General features: G+C 41.1%; 1 protein-coding gene across 1 annotated transcript in view; it reads left to right on the top strand.

The window, feature by feature from the left end:
- The first annotated feature begins 3,901 nt into the window (after positions 1–3,901).
- LOC123483846 (titin-like) overlaps positions 3,902–16,564 on the top strand; it is a 34,726-nt gene continuing 22,063 nt past the window's right edge. Inside the window, exons 1-8 of the mRNA XM_045213802.1 lie at positions 3,902–3,950; positions 4,337–4,594; positions 13,778–14,062; positions 14,402–14,662; positions 14,892–15,176; positions 15,382–15,654; positions 15,848–16,123; positions 16,216–16,524. Coding sequence (XP_045069737.1) covers positions 3,902–3,950; positions 4,337–4,594; positions 13,778–14,062; positions 14,402–14,662; positions 14,892–15,176; positions 15,382–15,654; positions 15,848–16,123; positions 16,216–16,524 — 1,996 coding nt within the window. The remainder of the gene's footprint in view (positions 3,951–4,336; positions 4,595–13,777; positions 14,063–14,401; positions 14,663–14,891; positions 15,177–15,381; positions 15,655–15,847; positions 16,124–16,215; positions 16,525–16,564) is intronic.

The raw sequence follows: 16,564 nt of genomic DNA, 5'->3' as shown, positions 1-16,564 counted from the left end.
TTTATTGAGTGTATTTTAAACAAAGCTGAGATTGACTTTGAAGTTCAAAGTGTAGGAATACAGGTGAAATCAGTTATTGACACAGATATGGTGGCGTGGCAGGATGATCGGAATGTCGTGAACCAAAAGGTTGGTTCAAAATCCCAGGTGAGGACATGTTGAATTTAGTCACATGCAGAGGGTCTCAGATATAATTGCAGTGTACAGCGAAATACTTAAGCTCTGAGGTCCAACAGTTCAGGTGTGAATGATACAATAATCAAATATACATATTTACAACTGTGACAATGATAAATACAAATGTCCATTGGGGTGTGGGCAGGGTAATTGTCGGTATCAGGCTGTGATGCAGTTTGACAGTATGCTCTTGATGGTGCTCCTGTAGAATACTGTGAGGGCCTCCTGAGGTTAAAGAGTCGCTGTCGTGCCTTCCTCACAACGGTTTCCGTGTGGTTTGACCATTTCAGCTCCTCTGAGATGTGTACGCTGAGTAACTTTACGTTTTTGACCATCTCCACGGCGACCCCATTGATGAGGATGGGGGCGTGCCCAGCCTGGTTCTTCCTGAAGTCCGCAATCATCTCCTTTGTTTTGCTTAAGGTGAGGGAGAAGTTGTTTACTTGGCACCGTCAGAGTGCCTACCTCCTCCCTGTAGGCCGTCTCGTCATTGTTGGTAATCAATCCTACCACTGTCGTGTCGTCAGTGAACTAGATGATGGAGTTGGAACTGTGTGAGGCCACGCAGTTGTGGGTATACAGGGAGTACAGGAAGGGACTCAGGAAGCACCGTTGTGGGGCCCCCATGTTGAGAATCCATGTTGAGGAGGTAATGTTGCCTACCTTCACCACCTGGGGGCTGCCTGTCAGGAAGTCCAGGACCCAGTTGCTTTGGGAGGAGTTCAGTCCCAGTGCTGTGAGATCGCTGGTGAGCTTAGAGGGCACTTTGGTATTGACGGCCGAGCTGTAGTCAATGAATAGCATCCCCACATATGCATTCCTCTTGTCCAGGTTGGTAAGGGCAGCATGCAGTTCAATGGCGATTGTGTCGTCCATGGATCTGTTGGGGTGGTAGGGGAATTGGAGAGGGTCGAGTGTGTCGGGGAGGGAAGAGGTGGTGTAGTCTTTGACAAGTTTCTCGAAGCACTTCATAATGACGGAAGTTAGTGCTACGGGTCAGTAGTCATTCAGTTCAGTTACTTTCCCTTTCTTGGTCAAGGGGATGATAATGGACACCTTGAATAATAATTTCAGTATAAATAAACAAACACAATGTAATAATTTATGTCAAAGTGTTCAAAATATGAAAGTTGAAAACAGTGAGACTGCGTGACATTCCGGGTATATCCTAACGACAAATTTTAGTCTGCAGTGCATCACCTGTGAAATGTAATGTGAAAAATATCCACATCAGAAATTTCATATGAAATACCATCACATGTGAAGTGTTCCAAAACCACATGGTTTTACATGATTTCACATGTGAAAGGTTATTTCATCACATGTGAAGATCCACGTGAAACTTCATGTGAAATATCATCACGTTAAGTGTTCCAAAACGTGATTTCCTACATGTGGAATCATGTGTTTTTTCCATAATGGTAAGCTAATGAGGTTATTAAAAGTTATGCTCTTTTAGAATTAATTGCTATTATTCATTTAAAAGTGCAAAATCTATGTAGAAATCACAGATTGCTCCTTTAAAATATAGGTCAGGAACTATTTGTTAATCAGTAACATGAATATGGCATGTTGTTATTTATTGCAAGCTAATATTGGTGCAATGTTACTTTCTTTGTTGTAGTGCTGAGTACACTCATCAACTCTGGACACTCTGAAGATGATGATGGTAGATATTTGTTCACTTCATCAAGCCTCCATCTCTTAATGCTTCATTCTATTTCTTTATTTGTGATTTTTAAAGCTGCTTTTGGCTGCATTTATTTTGTGTTTGTAGTGTCACAAATAACATGTGTAAGGCAATTGTTTCATTCTGGTTTGATTTTGAGCAGGAGTGGCAAAGGCTGTTCTGACCATACACCCCAACAGCTCCCAGTTACAGTAGCTACTCATGTATCCAGTTTAGGTAATATGTCTAATCTGTGATATGTTTTCACAGCTCTGCCCAAAGCTACACTGACTGTAAAGCCAAACCCTGCATACCCTGGAGAGACAGTTACTCTGACGTGTTCAGTAGGGTCTGACAGTATCTGGAGCTATCAGTGGTACAAAGACAGGAATGATAATGTAGTATCCCAGTCTGGCAGACACACTATAACAGGAGACACCTTCACCATCAGTAGAGCTGCTGAGTCTGACCAGGGTCAGTACTGGTGTCAGGGAGAGAACCGGTCCAAATCCATATCATCAATCATCAGTGATCCTTTCACCATCACTGTGAATGGTGAGTTACTTTGTTGTCTGTTTTGTTGTCATAGAGATGGACACTATTTATGTCATATTATATAGACACAGTGTACAAAACATTAGGAACACCTACCTAATATTGAGTTGCACCCCCTTTTGCCCTCAGAACAGCCTCAATTCATCAGGGCATTGACTCTACAAGGTTTCGAAAGCGTTCCACAGGGATGCTGGCCCATATTGACTCCAATGCGTCCCACAGTTGTGTCAAGTTGGCTGGATGTCCTTTGGGTGGTGCACCATTGTTGATGCACACAGGAAATTGTTGAGTGTGAAAAACCCAGCAGTGTTGCAGTTCTTGATACACTCAAACTGGTGCACCTGGAACCTACTACCATACCCCGTTGAAATGCACTTAAATCTTGTTTTGCCCATTCACCCTCTGAATGGCAAACATACAAAATCCATGTCTCAAAGTTTAAAAATCCTTCTTTAACCTGTCTCCTCCCCTTCATCTACACTGATTGAAGTGGATTTAACAAGTGACATAAATAAGGGATAATAGCATTCACCTGGTCAGTCTAATCCTGGAAAGAGCAGGTGTTCCTAATATTTTGTACACATGGTCTGTGTGCAATGTTCCTTCAATTTCTTTCAGCACTGAGCCAATTTCAAGTCTGCTGAGCGCAAACTTGAACATTGTGAAAATTCTGTGCAACCTCCGGAGCGCGTTTAATGTGAACACTGAGACTGTACCCACTTTAAGTTACAGTATTAACAGTGGCCACATAGACTACTGTGGGTATTTGATCATAATGTAGGCCTACCAGAGTGGCCTACCATCAAAAATAATGGAGAAAAAAACATCCCATAACATTTTACCATGGAAATAGCTGTTCTATTATTCAGCCTACAGTAGCAGCCAATGTGTGGGGTTCAATGTAGACCTACATTCCATTAAACTTTGAGAACAAAAAAACATACAGGGCTTGACATTAACCTGTTTATCCACTTGTCCTTCAGACCAGGAGGTGACTGAAAATGTCAAGAAAGCACTTTACAAAATAAAATGCATCATTATTCCCATGCCATTATTAGCAAATCAAACAAATTATGCTATGCTCTGCCAATTGGCAAGTTAGCTTATTCAGGCCGTCTCAAAACACAACACAGCCCCATTAAGGCATAACAAAGGCTCTTTACCTGACTCCCTTTTCAAAGATGGCTAAAAATGCACACATTTTGTGCTCTTGTAGGAAGCAACCACTCCCCCATTGTTGACTAGAAATTAGCTATAACTGGGCTAATAACTCACTAACCAGCAAATAATATGAACAAATGTGCAGACTTTGCTACATGCAGCTCTCACTTTGAGCTCAAAACAAGCTCATCTACTTGCGACTACTCATACAGTCCAGTTCAAAGTGAATTGCACAGATCCATATATGGCAATGGATATTTGCATAATAGGCCTACTACAGCTCTGATTGGTTATGGTGCACCGGTCTGTGTAGAGGGCCTAAGTCGGGAAGTCAGTGTAATGGAATCCTACGCCAGTGCGCTCTGTTTACAGGAAGATATATTGCACAGTTAGTTTTGCATACTAAGTCTTGCATAGTTTGTTTTGTTTCGGTATGTTACATTGAAAGTGGCTAATATTGCGTTGATTTGATCACAATCCACACAGTAGAGTGCAACGTTGATAGTGTTAACTAAATGGGAAAATCAATCTCGTTCTTCTCTGCTCGCGTTTGTATTTTTTGTGCCCATGGAAGTTCCCCGATCCCGCGTACGCGCAGTTTAGAGGGGACATTGCCGGTGTGTATGTAAATCCAAAAATAAAAGTTACCATATTACCTACTAAAGTAAGGTAATATTGGTACTCAATGTTGCGCTCTACTGTGTGGATTGTGATCAAATCAACGCAATATTAGCCACTCTGCATTTGTCTTCATATTTAACTGTGTTTCCACAGCTCTGCCCACGGCTTCAGTGAAGATAGTCACTCCTCAGGGTCTCCTCTACCCTGGAGATACAGTCACTCTGCAGTGTGACATATCAGACTACACAGACTGGACGTACCACTGGTTCAGAGACAACCAAGAGCTTCCCATTCAGAACAGAAACACCATCTCACTCCCTCACCAGGCTGGTCAGTACAGGTGTTTTGGGACAAGGAGCGGTCGGCCCCAGAATTCATATGGCAGCTCAGATCTCCACATCATCATCACTGGTGAGCTCACTGTTTGTCTTCAATATAGACTTTCTAAATTCAGAGCCACTGAGGGTTAATATAAATGTATACACTGTATACACACTTAATATAAATATACTGTCAAAGTCGCGTTAATTCAAATCTGGTATCAGGAACAAAAGAGGTCAACACGACTTCTAAGGTATACTAGTTATTTTAATTAATGCAAAAACCTTCAATGGTAAATATGATGTTTCGTATATACGGGCTCTCTGAGATGTCTCGCAGAACACCCCAGACAACTAACACATTGTTCCAGAAACAATACCCAAATACTCTGACAGAGGGAATTTCCCACTTCTCTGCTGGCCAATTAGAGTAAAGACTTGAGCGTGGTTTAAACTTTCTCAGCCAATCCGTTGGTTCAGGGGTTGCTCTCATCTCCTCGGCGCCATTTGTTGCACACTTCAGCCAGGCACAAGATTATCATAACAACCTATCATAGTGAGAAGAGCCAGCTCTCTTAGACATCATTCCTACGTCAAAGGAAGGCTCACAGATCACAAATAACAATTATAGTCTAGCATTTGAAGACACAATCCTTATCTTATTTTAACCCCTAAAACAGCTCTTCACATCAATCACAGCCTTGCCAGGTGTCACAGCCTACATTAGCCCAGTCAAGACTGCATTCTTTCTAAGTTAGTCATCCCATCAATTTAGGAGAATAATAAATCCCCAATAGTCCCCCTTTTCACACCTAATAAGGTGTGATTCAAAAAATAAGAAAACACAGATTGTCATTACTTATAATACAATACAAACAAAAAATCACACTTTTATTAATAGGCCATAATGATACTAAAACATTAAAACCCTCAGTCCATCTACACCCCACTTGCAAATTGTTATCAGTCACCAAGGAACTTCAAACCATCACATAAGGAAAGACAAACATTCACATGATTAACTTGATTAATAAAGCATAAAACACAGGATTAATAGAACACAAAACATAATACTATTAGAACATAAAACACAAACAGAGAAGTATATTTTGGCCCCCTTTAGACACCCTCTAGTGTCACTCCACCAAGCCTGGTAGGTCATATCCTCAATTCCTTAGGTCGGAGTCCAGGATTGGGCCATATCTCACCATCTTTTGGGAAATCACCTTCTCCATCTCCTTTCTCACCAAACCTCAGACACAGGAAATAAGACAACATCCACAAAGAACAAGTATACCCATAGAAGCTATAACTTCACCCAGAATAGTTACAACAATAGTTTTCCATTTATCAAATATGTTATCAAACCAACCTTTTATGGAGCTCTCAATACCAGAGTTCTCAGCCAGTTTGTTCGTCAGTGTAGTTACTCCCCTGAAGCTCTTTTGTCACTGACCCGTCCGGTGCTATATTGTTTGAGGATGAAAATACAGCACATAGATCCAAACAGAACACAAACTCCGCCCCTCTCAGCCAAAAGCATATCTAAAGCTATTCTAGTCTGCCTTGTCATTAAGATAGTTGCCGCTGTCTGCTTATCTAATCCCTTTATTGCATCACAAGTGTGGTTTATAAATCTTTGCTGGTTATAGTAAATATAATTTATCCAATCTACGTTTTTATTAATTGTTGACCACCAAAAAATACTTGATTCAAACTCAGCTGCGATCTGATTCCTAGCTTTGAATTGTTCTGAAACCTCTCGAGGTACTCCTATCCCATCACAGGATCCTTTCATCAAAGGATCCCGGGAGGAGGTCCTACTTTCTATTTGACAACTCACCAGTCTCTGACACGTTTGATTGTTTACATATGTAGTTGAGTTCACAATCAGTTATCACCACACAACCATCAGATGTCAGCACGGGCCTGGTTTTAGTTCCTACAATCCTCTGGCTGCAACAAAGAGGAGAGATTAGTCATGGTCTCTTTCAGTTGTGATATTCTCTGTGTAGGAGCAGAGCTAAGATGCCCTACTCTGTATCCTATTTTACTAGTCCTAGAATAACAATTAGAATCCCCTGAGACTTCAAACGTAGGCAACCAAGGTCGGAATGACTTTGTTATCGGGGGATACTGATAGTTCAAGTTACTACAAGACTCTTTCACCACATTCCCAGGTGGCTTGTATGGAGGATAAACCTGACAGAGAGTCAAAGCCTGTCAAGGGGAACGGAGTAGTTGTTAACCTTGGTTTGGCTGTCCCACAGGCATAACAGTCCTCTTTAGACATAGTTCTTGCCGTATACTAAATCCAATCCAACCACCGGTCAAGATTCCTACACCCCGTCTCCACCTGTCCTACTTTCTTCAGGTCTATAGGTTGCACTGTCTCACTACCTCCCTCAGAGAGGTTTACTCTATAGGGTGCCCCAGTTGAAGAGGATATCTCACTTGTCAGGTCTGTAACCTGTTTTTGCGTACTTCAGACTTTCAGACAGTACCTACCCTTCTATGGGTCGCACTGCCATTTCTGGTAATTCCCTACCCTCACAACACTACACCTGTCCCCAAACTGTGTATGGAGATTTACATATCCCCCACGCTCTCGACATGAGCAACTACATAGTCCCAGGATGTACACGGCGACACACATACAGTGATGTCCTCCCCTAAAGTCCCTAATCTTCCCCTTTCCCTACGTCTAGCTGTCTCCTATGCCTTCATAGACTGTGCTCAGGTATTATTTTATCAACTTGTTTTAGGTTAACTACTACTTTTGGCTGATCAGAAGGGTTTGAGTGTGTTAGGAATATGGCCCCCCACAATCAGACAGCTACCTACCGTCAGGAGACCTGTGAATCCCCACCCTTGCCCTGAGAACATGTCATACGCCAACCCATTACTTCACCTTCTACCAAACTCACACAGGGATGATCAGACAGGGTAAGGGAATCTTCGTTAAGGAGCCAACCCCGAGCCCTAATGGTGATCGGATCTTTCTCCTAACGCTGTGTTTGTTCATCAGGTGTAACTGGGTTTACCTTTTTGCAGTGTGTGACATGCACCCAGATGGATCTAATAGGACTTGATAGGGCCCTTCCCAACAGGCCTGCTTCCAGTTTTTCTTCTTTTAGGGACTGGATCCACACCCAGTCTCCTGGTGTGATAGAGTGGGTCACCTTCTCCTTTAGTTCACCTGTGGGGCACAAAACCTCTGACATACGGGTGTGGTTAATAAACTATCTTCACACATACATGTTCAGCTCTCAATTTCTATTGTTGTTTTTTAATTTTATTTAATCCTATCATTATTATTTAATCCTATCACTCCCCCTTTTTGACACATGATTTGCCCATGTGTCAATATTACCACCTTTCTAAACCATTCCTTATGTAATTTATCATCCAATTGCCATGCCTTTCATTTTGGGATTATCTTTTGCTTCTTTATTGCTCCTCCCACTTCCTTTGTATTTTATGGCAGCTAAATTCAACTTTCATCCAGTTCAGAATCAATTAGTAATCCAATCAATCAATCTCTTATCTTGTAAAAACACTTATGTTTAGTTCAAACTCTGTTCTACCCAGGCTCTCCCGGGCTTGACCTGAAGACTAATTGTTGGACATGACAAGTCTATTTTTTAGGTCACCTAAGTCTTCTGTCTAGCAACAAAGAATAAAAATCTTTATGTTCATGATTAACCCAGTTATATCTAATAGCCCACCAAAAAACCTCATCATCTTTAAATCACTACCAATGTCATATCCCTCGTAACTCTCTACCATTTGGATAACATCCCTGATGTATGTATTCCTCCTTAGAGTTCCAAATTACTTTACCATGGGCTACCATTGCCTTCCCATAGATAAGATCACTTAATTTACCCGTATGCAGTACATAATGGAGTACGCAAACTTTACAGCACTTTATCATTACCAATAAGCTCATCATTTGTTTTTTGTTTTAACGGTTTTGGCGCTTCAAATATAGCAGTTTTCCTGGATGAGTTTAACATTCGCCCCTCCTGTGTTATAGTGTCCTAGGTAAATGACCTCGCTCTACCAAAGTTGAAGTTTCTTTTTGCTCACTTTGTGTCCCTGTTCTGCCAGGAAGGTTAACAATTGGATTGTATCTCTCTTACATCCCTCCTGAGTGGTATTAGCCAATAGAATATCATCTACATAAACTAACATTTGCGTCCTTCCCTATGTTCAAACTTTCCCAAATTCTTAGTTATAGCCTGGGCTAAGATTGTAAGACTTTCCGAGTAGCCTTGAGGCATCCTAGCCTAAGTCCATTTCCTTCCCTGAAAAGTAAAGCCAAACCACCCCTGACTATCCGGATGAACTTGGATACTAAAGAAAGCATTAGCTAAATCTATCACTGTAAAATAGGAGTTCTCTGGTTTCAATTGGTTCAGCAATGTAATTATATTTCTATTAAACTAACTGTAAGTCCGTGACCATCCTCCAGTCGGCGCTAGGTGCCTCCTTTCTAACAGGAAATATTGGAGAGTTGCATTGTACCACATTTCCAGGAATTATCACCCCTCCCTTAAGTAAATGCTCAAATGTAGGTGTTATCCCTTTTATTGCTTCTGGTTTCATAGTATATTGCTTTTGGTATGGTCTATTATCGAATCGAGGAATCACTTGTACTGGAGCTACCCCCTTAATTAGTCCTACATCTGCTGTCCTTGTGACCATAATTTGAATGGAATTGCTTCTAACTCAGCCTCCTGTTCCTGAGTTAAGAAAATCTATTCCTGTCATCCGTTAAAATTTATCTCCAGATGGACACTGGGCTGGGTTTTTGCTCTCCAATTTAACTTTCTCCTATATCTCCCAGTGGAGTGGCCATACTGATCCCCATTTGGTGTATTCTGCCAGTCAGTAATGTTTTTCCCTTGTTTTATCCATTTACCTAGTGATAACCATTCCTCTGAATGTTCTTTCACTAGGGCAACATGGGGGCTCCACCTTTCTCTGTACAGCCTCTGGCTCTGTGAACCCATTTTAACCAAATTTGAAAAAACAACAATCACAAATAGCCAGGCCTCACTCAATTTGATAGCTCACTTTTATGACCTAAATACTGCCTAACTGAGATGAGCTAATCTCTTTCTCCTAGTTATAATCTAAAGATGGTAGTACACACAAAACATGATAGATATTCCCAGTCTTAACCCATCAATAATTGTTTGTATCATTCTAATTCTTCATATCTAATCCATTAAACCACTCAAAATTCCTCGAGTATACAATGATTATTTAATTGATTACCCTAACTCTGCTACATGTGATCTCATCTCAAATGATACATTTATCAATTATGTGTTCAACGCCCTAGGAAAATCTGTCTCCCCTTCTATTGTTCCTGTCCTCCCTGTAAATGTCATATTTGAGTTTTTAGCCAATACAATCACGGTTACATAAAATGTTCCCTCATTTAATGGTATTTTCTTCCTAATATAACTTCCCTAAATGAGATTAAATCCCCTGCCTTCCTCTACTATCCTTATATCATTACTGGATCAATGATAATAACTGTAATAACTATCAATAATACTTGTAATAACTATTTCACATTAAATTGTGTCTTTTTTCTGATAATGTTATAATTGTAGCCTATTCCATCACTTTAATTTAAAATATAAGTTTATGTAACAAATCCATAACCCACCACAGGCTGGCGCTATTCCCCAGCAAAACAGCCAATGCATACTTTCATCCTAACCAAAATAAATTATCGTTTTAAAATCGTCCAATTATTCTGTACTTTTCCCGCTAACCCATTTCAGTTCGCTATTCAATTTATTTAACTGTTCTCTCTGATTAGGCCCTAATTAATAAAACAAATACTTGCTATCGTTTATCAGCATACGTTTAATGATGTTCCTACCATCTGAACTATACTGTCTCTCACCCTCCCCTTGCGCCTTCGGGGAGAGCGCATGGTAACCTTATAACATATTTTCATAGACTTTTCTAGAATACTTCTATTTAAGCTATCTAATTCAATCTTTCACATTTCTCAATCCACATAGTAATCTAGGTATATAGCCCCACAGCGAAAGCTTTGTCTACTGTCCCTACCTGTGTTCGAACCAGGGACATCGCCAGTCACTCCACACCATCTGTGATGCTCTCAAAGTAACTACTCCCAGCTCATAGAGCAAGTGACGTCACCAAATGAAAATCCCAGTAGCTTTCACCTCAGCAAAAAACTCTCTCTCCTTTTGATTCCCTATTGTATGATTTAGTTTTTCAATTTAACCCATAAACACGCTACAAATAGTCCATTCAACATTACCAAACCACATACTCCATCGTACCCATTCAATCAACACATCAGCCGTGGAATTTACACTCATAAATGCAGATTGTTACTCCATGCCTTGAAATGATAAATAGATTTCCACCAATAGTACTATTAATGATTTCATCTTACCCTCTGACACAAAATGAAGTTCCCTCACTGTACTATGTTAGCTCTGCCATGATAATTAGTTCGATTTAACCCTCTATTTGTTTTGTACTATATTATACATTACGTCTAAAACAACATTACTTATGGTCAGTTTATTCCGCCATCATATTATCCAACAACGCCACAATCTTAAACTCATATGGGGCGGCTGGCAGTTTAGTGACCAATAGCGCCGCGCCAACAACCGAGAGGTCGCCGGTTCCAATCCCCGAGCCGACCAGGCGAAAAATCTGCCGATGTGCTCTCGAGCAAGGCACTCAACCCCAATTGCTCCCATAAATCGCTCTAGACAAGAGCGTCTGCCAAATTACCAAAAACGCAAATGTAAATATTCTCTACTTTCTCACCCAACGCACGTCTACGCTCGGTGAGCAAGTTTAGAACACTCTCTCGTCAGATACCCACATGCGTTCCCAGCCAACTGCCAGTCTTTTCTGGCTCCAAAAGCCACACTTTCGCTCTCTCCAGCCCCTCCCCTCGCAACTCTACCTTTTTGAGGAGCTGTGAGGAGCTGCTTCTCGTCCCAGCGCGCCTCCAATATTCCGCCGTTACTCAAAGTACTCCAGTCCATTTATTTAAATCAAATAATTCCCACCTAATTAGTTAAAGTTGGTGCACGTTTATAAACCGAATTATTTCGGTCTAATTGTTTAACCAGTATTTTGCACGGTCAAACATCAAACGTCAAATCAAATACTAAACCGAATTGCTTCGACACAACTATTCAAAAGCAGTATTATGCTATGTCAAACACCAAATGTTATATTTCAAATATATCAATTCAAACGTTCTAATTCAGTCACACTCATTCATCACTTTTCATTTCATGTTTTCGATTGTTACTGACGGGTTATATGGTTTGAGTAACCACAAATCCAACATTTATTCCCAAATTATACCGTTTGGACAGCCACAGACGTCTTATGATTCCCAATTTGTTTTCTATCAAGGTATACAGGTTTATCATTCACACTTTCATGCATACGACAACACTCGCACTGTTTAACTTTTTATAGTACCTCCTATGGGTGTCTTTTGTTAACGTTTGCACAATTTAAACCTTATTTCCTATTTGTAATTCTCATTATTTACTGTTTTAAAATATTATTTGTATTCACAGCCAAAAATGGTACACAGTTAAGCGTAGTATACAGTTATCACACAGCAAAAATAGTGCACAGTTATCGCCCTCACTCACAATACACAGTCATAATCCTATCATACAGTCAAATATGTCACACAGTCATCAATTACACCCATGTTCCACACACAATCTATTTGGGCACACAGCCTCTTCTACTATCTTTAAAAAATACTCTGCTGAACCTAGCCATATCCTTGGAGTTATGGACCTTGCCAGTCGCTAGTATTTATCTAAAATTGTCCGAACCTAGCCGTATCTCAGTTACGGACCTTGCCGGTGTAATTCTCCGAACCTTAGTCGTACTGTCGTAGTTACGAACCTTGCCGATAGCAATTACTTAAATCAATTATTCCCTATATCTAAAATTTCCCGAACCTTAGCCGTATCCTCGTAGTTAAGGACCTTGCCGGTGTAATTCTTCGAACCTAGTCGTACTGTCGTAGTTACGAACCTTGCCGATAGCAATTACTTAAACCAATTATTCCAAATATCTTCCGAACCTTAGCCGTATGTCGCAATTACGGACCTTGCCGGTAGATGTCAGCATTGTCTCCTGAACCTAGCCGTCTCTTAGCGGACCTTGCCGGTAGAATCAACACTCTCTGGTACCATGGTTTTTTAAACATCACATTTAGCAAAGGTTTGCATGTCACAATATTGTGCTTGTCTACTCATAATAGTTTCATAATTTAGTTCACTTACATCAGACAGGTGTTTCACAAAATTAATTTGGATAAAGCCAATGTGCAGATCTTTGGTTATTTAACAACAGGTATCTGCTTACCTTTTTAGAAGCCCGGGCAGTTTGTGAAACACACGGTTCGATTAAAGAGTTGACCAAATGGGCCGGACAGTATCCAGCGAAGTCCCTTCTACCAGACCGCGTCGGGGTCACCAATTGTCAAAGTCGCGTTAATTCAAATCTGGTATCAGGAACAAAAGAGGTCAACACGACTTCTAAGGTATACTAGTTATTTTAATTAATGCAAAAACCTTCAATGGTAAATATGATGTTTCGTATATACGGGCTCTCTGAGATGTCTCACAGAACACCCCAGACAACTAACACATTGTTCCAGAAACAATACCCAAATACTCTGACAGAGGGAATTTCCCACTTCTCTGCTGGCCAATTAGAGTAAAGACTTGAGCGTGGTTTAAACTTTCTCAGCCAATCCGTTGGTTCAGGGGTTGCTCTCATCTCCTCGGCGCCATTTGTTGCACACTTCAGCCAGGCACAAGATTATCATAACAACCTATCATAGTGAGAAGAGCCAGCTCTCTTAGACATCATTCCTACGTCAAAGGAAGGCTCACAGATCACAAATAACTATTATAGTCTAGCATTTGAAGACACAATCCTTATCTTATTTTAACCCCAAAAACAGCTCTTCACATCAATCACAGCCTTGCCAGGTGTCACAGCCTACATTAGCCGAGTCAAGACTGCATTCTTTCTAAGTTAGTCATCCCATCAATTTAGGAGAATAATAAATCCCCAATAATACTGTAAACACTGTCAATTCTAACTGAATGGAGTCAACATACCATATGTAAAATAGACTTTAATCACAACGTTACAGAAACAGCTGAATTACCAGCCATGTATTAAGATGTTTTGTGCTCTGTTTCCTCAGCTCTTCCCAAAGCCACACTGACTGGAAAACCCAACCCTGTGTTCCCTGGAGAGACAGTTACTCTGACGTGTTCAGTAGGGTCTGACAGTAGCTGGAGCTATCAGTGGTACAAAGACAGGAATGATAATGTAGTATCCCAGTCTGGCAGACACACTATAACAGGAGACACCCTCACCATCAGTAGTGTTGCTGAGTCTGACCAGGATCTCTACTGGTGTCAGGGAGAGATCCAGTCCAGATCCATATCATCAATCATCAGTGATCCTGTCAGAGTCACCCTGAATGGTAAAAAAAAAAAAGAAGAACAGTAGGGAGGCTATATACAGGGGGTACCGGTACAGAGTCAATGTGCAGGGTTACAGTTATATGTAACTGTTTGGCCATTCAACTGCCAATATTTGTCTATGGAGATTCTATTGCTGTGTGCTCGATTTTACACACCTGTCAGCAACGGGTTTGGCTGAAATAGCCAAATCTACTCATTTGAAGGGATGTCCACATACCTTTGTATATATTGTGTATATGTCTAAAATAATAGTTACCGTACTACTTACTGAAGTCAGATCATACTTTGAAAAGATTGGTGCTCTGACTGCATTTGTCTTCATATAACTGTTTCCACAGCTCTGCCCACGGCCTCAGTGAAGATAGTCACTCCTCAGGGTCTCCTCTACTCTGGAGAGACAGTCACTCTGCAGTGTGACATATCAGACTACACAGGCTGGACGTACAGCTGGTTCAGAGACAACCAAGAGCTTCCCATTCAGACCAGAAAAAACTCCATCTCTCTCCCTGACCAGGCTGGTCAGTACAAGTGTTTTGGGACAAGGAGAGGTCGGCCCCAGAAGTCATATCTCAGCTCAGCTCTCCCCATCATCATCACTGGTGAGTTCACTGTTTGTCTTCAATCTAGACTTTCTAAATTCAGAGCCACTGAGGGTTACCATAAATGTATACACCGTAGACACACTTAATATAAATATACTGTATACACTGTAAATTCTAACTGAATGGAGTCAACATACCATATGTAAAATAGACTTGAATCACAACGTTACAGAAACAGCTGAATTACCAGGCATGTATTAAGATGTTTTGTGCTCTGTTTCCTCAGCTCTTCCCAAAGCTACACTGACTGTAAAACCCAACCCTGTGTTCCCTGGAGAGACAGTTACTCTGACGTGTTCAACACGGTCTGACAGTAGCTGGAGCTATCAGTGGTACAAAGACAGGAATGATAATGTAGTATCCCAGTCTGTCAGACAAACTGTAACAGGAGACACCCTCATCATCAGTAGAGCTGGTGTGTCTGACCAGGGTCAGTACTGGTGTGAAGGGAACAGAGTGTCTAGACCCACATCTTCACTAACAAGTGATCCTGTCACTCTCACTGTAAAAGGTACATTACTTTGTTCTGTTCTCTCTTGTCATACAGATAGATAGACACTGTTGTTGTTGAGTCAATCATGTATACATTTTCTGTGTGCCTGTAGACTATTCTGCCTCACTGAGTTTTGAACCTTTACCCATCAAGAGGACATATCATGCAGCAGATCAGATCCATGTTTTCCAGATGCATCACACATATTTCTTGATTCCAACAGATAGTCGTCCGACGGCTACACTGAGTTTAGACCAAGCGAACGTATTCACAGGAGACAGTGTGACACTGACCTGTACAGTAGAGTCTTATGGATGGAAGTTTTACTGGTACAGACACAGACCAGACTCTACACCAGTAACCACAACCTCTAGATACTCCTACACACTCAGCAGGGTCAGTGTCTCTGATGGAGGACAGTACTGGTGCAGAGCTGGGAGAGGAGACCCAGTCTACTATACCCTGTACAGTGACCCAGTCCAGATAAATGTTCCTGGTGAGTCTAAAACAGTTTTATGATAAATGGCTGATATTCTATATGGATATAAAGTAAACTAGGGTAAAATATTTTGTCTGCTTACTGTATCATAACACTTGTAGCTAACATGAAGTTATAGTCATGAGTAGAAAATAAATAAATACATTCATAACTGTATATTCAGTTAGTTGTCTGTGTTGTGTCTGTGCAGAGAGACCTGTTGCTGTTCTGACCCTCCAACCCAACTGGACACAGATATTCATTAGAGAGACTGTCACTATGAGATGTGACATACAGGGAGGAGGAGACACTGAATGGCAGTATGAGTGGTATAAGAATGGTTATTCAGTCTACCAGTACTCTATTACAAAGTCTGAGTACAGAATCAGTCCTGTCTACGTGTCTAAAAGTGGTTCATATACCTGTAAGGGTGTAAAGGGAAACAAGTTCTCCAAGACCAGTGATGCTGTACAACTGACTGTGTCTGGTGAGTCTATCTAATCATGTAAACATCTCCATGGATAACAAGAATCATTGATAAGACTGAAAGTTTCAAACCTGTCCTCTGCCTGATCACAGATCAACCCAAGGCTGTCCTGAGTATCTCTCCTCAGTGGCTGAACCCTGGAGACTCAGTAACTCTGAGATGTGAAGTTGACAAGACGTCTACAGGCTGGAGGTTCTCCTGGTACAGGACTGTTCCAAATTTAAAAGAGCAGTCCTACTCTTTTCAGCGTCTACCAGAAGCAGGCAATGGGACTACTGAAGACTCCTACACTCTGATCCCTGCTGGTCCTACTCCCACAGGAGGATATGTGTGTAGAGCTGGGAGAGGAGACCCAGTCTATGACACACTCTACAGTGAACCTCTGTTTCTCTGGTCAGGAGGTAACTAACTGCATTGAAATTGTATTGAATCATATTTAAG

Source organism: Coregonus clupeaformis, unplaced genomic scaffold, assembly GCF_020615455.1.
Source record: "Coregonus clupeaformis isolate EN_2021a unplaced genomic scaffold, ASM2061545v1 scaf0156, whole genome shotgun sequence".
NCBI lineage: Eukaryota > Metazoa > Chordata > Actinopteri > Salmoniformes > Salmonidae > Coregonus > Coregonus clupeaformis.
The sequence above is the reverse complement of the archived record's forward strand: the minus strand, read 5'-3'. Positions and strand labels throughout refer to the sequence as shown.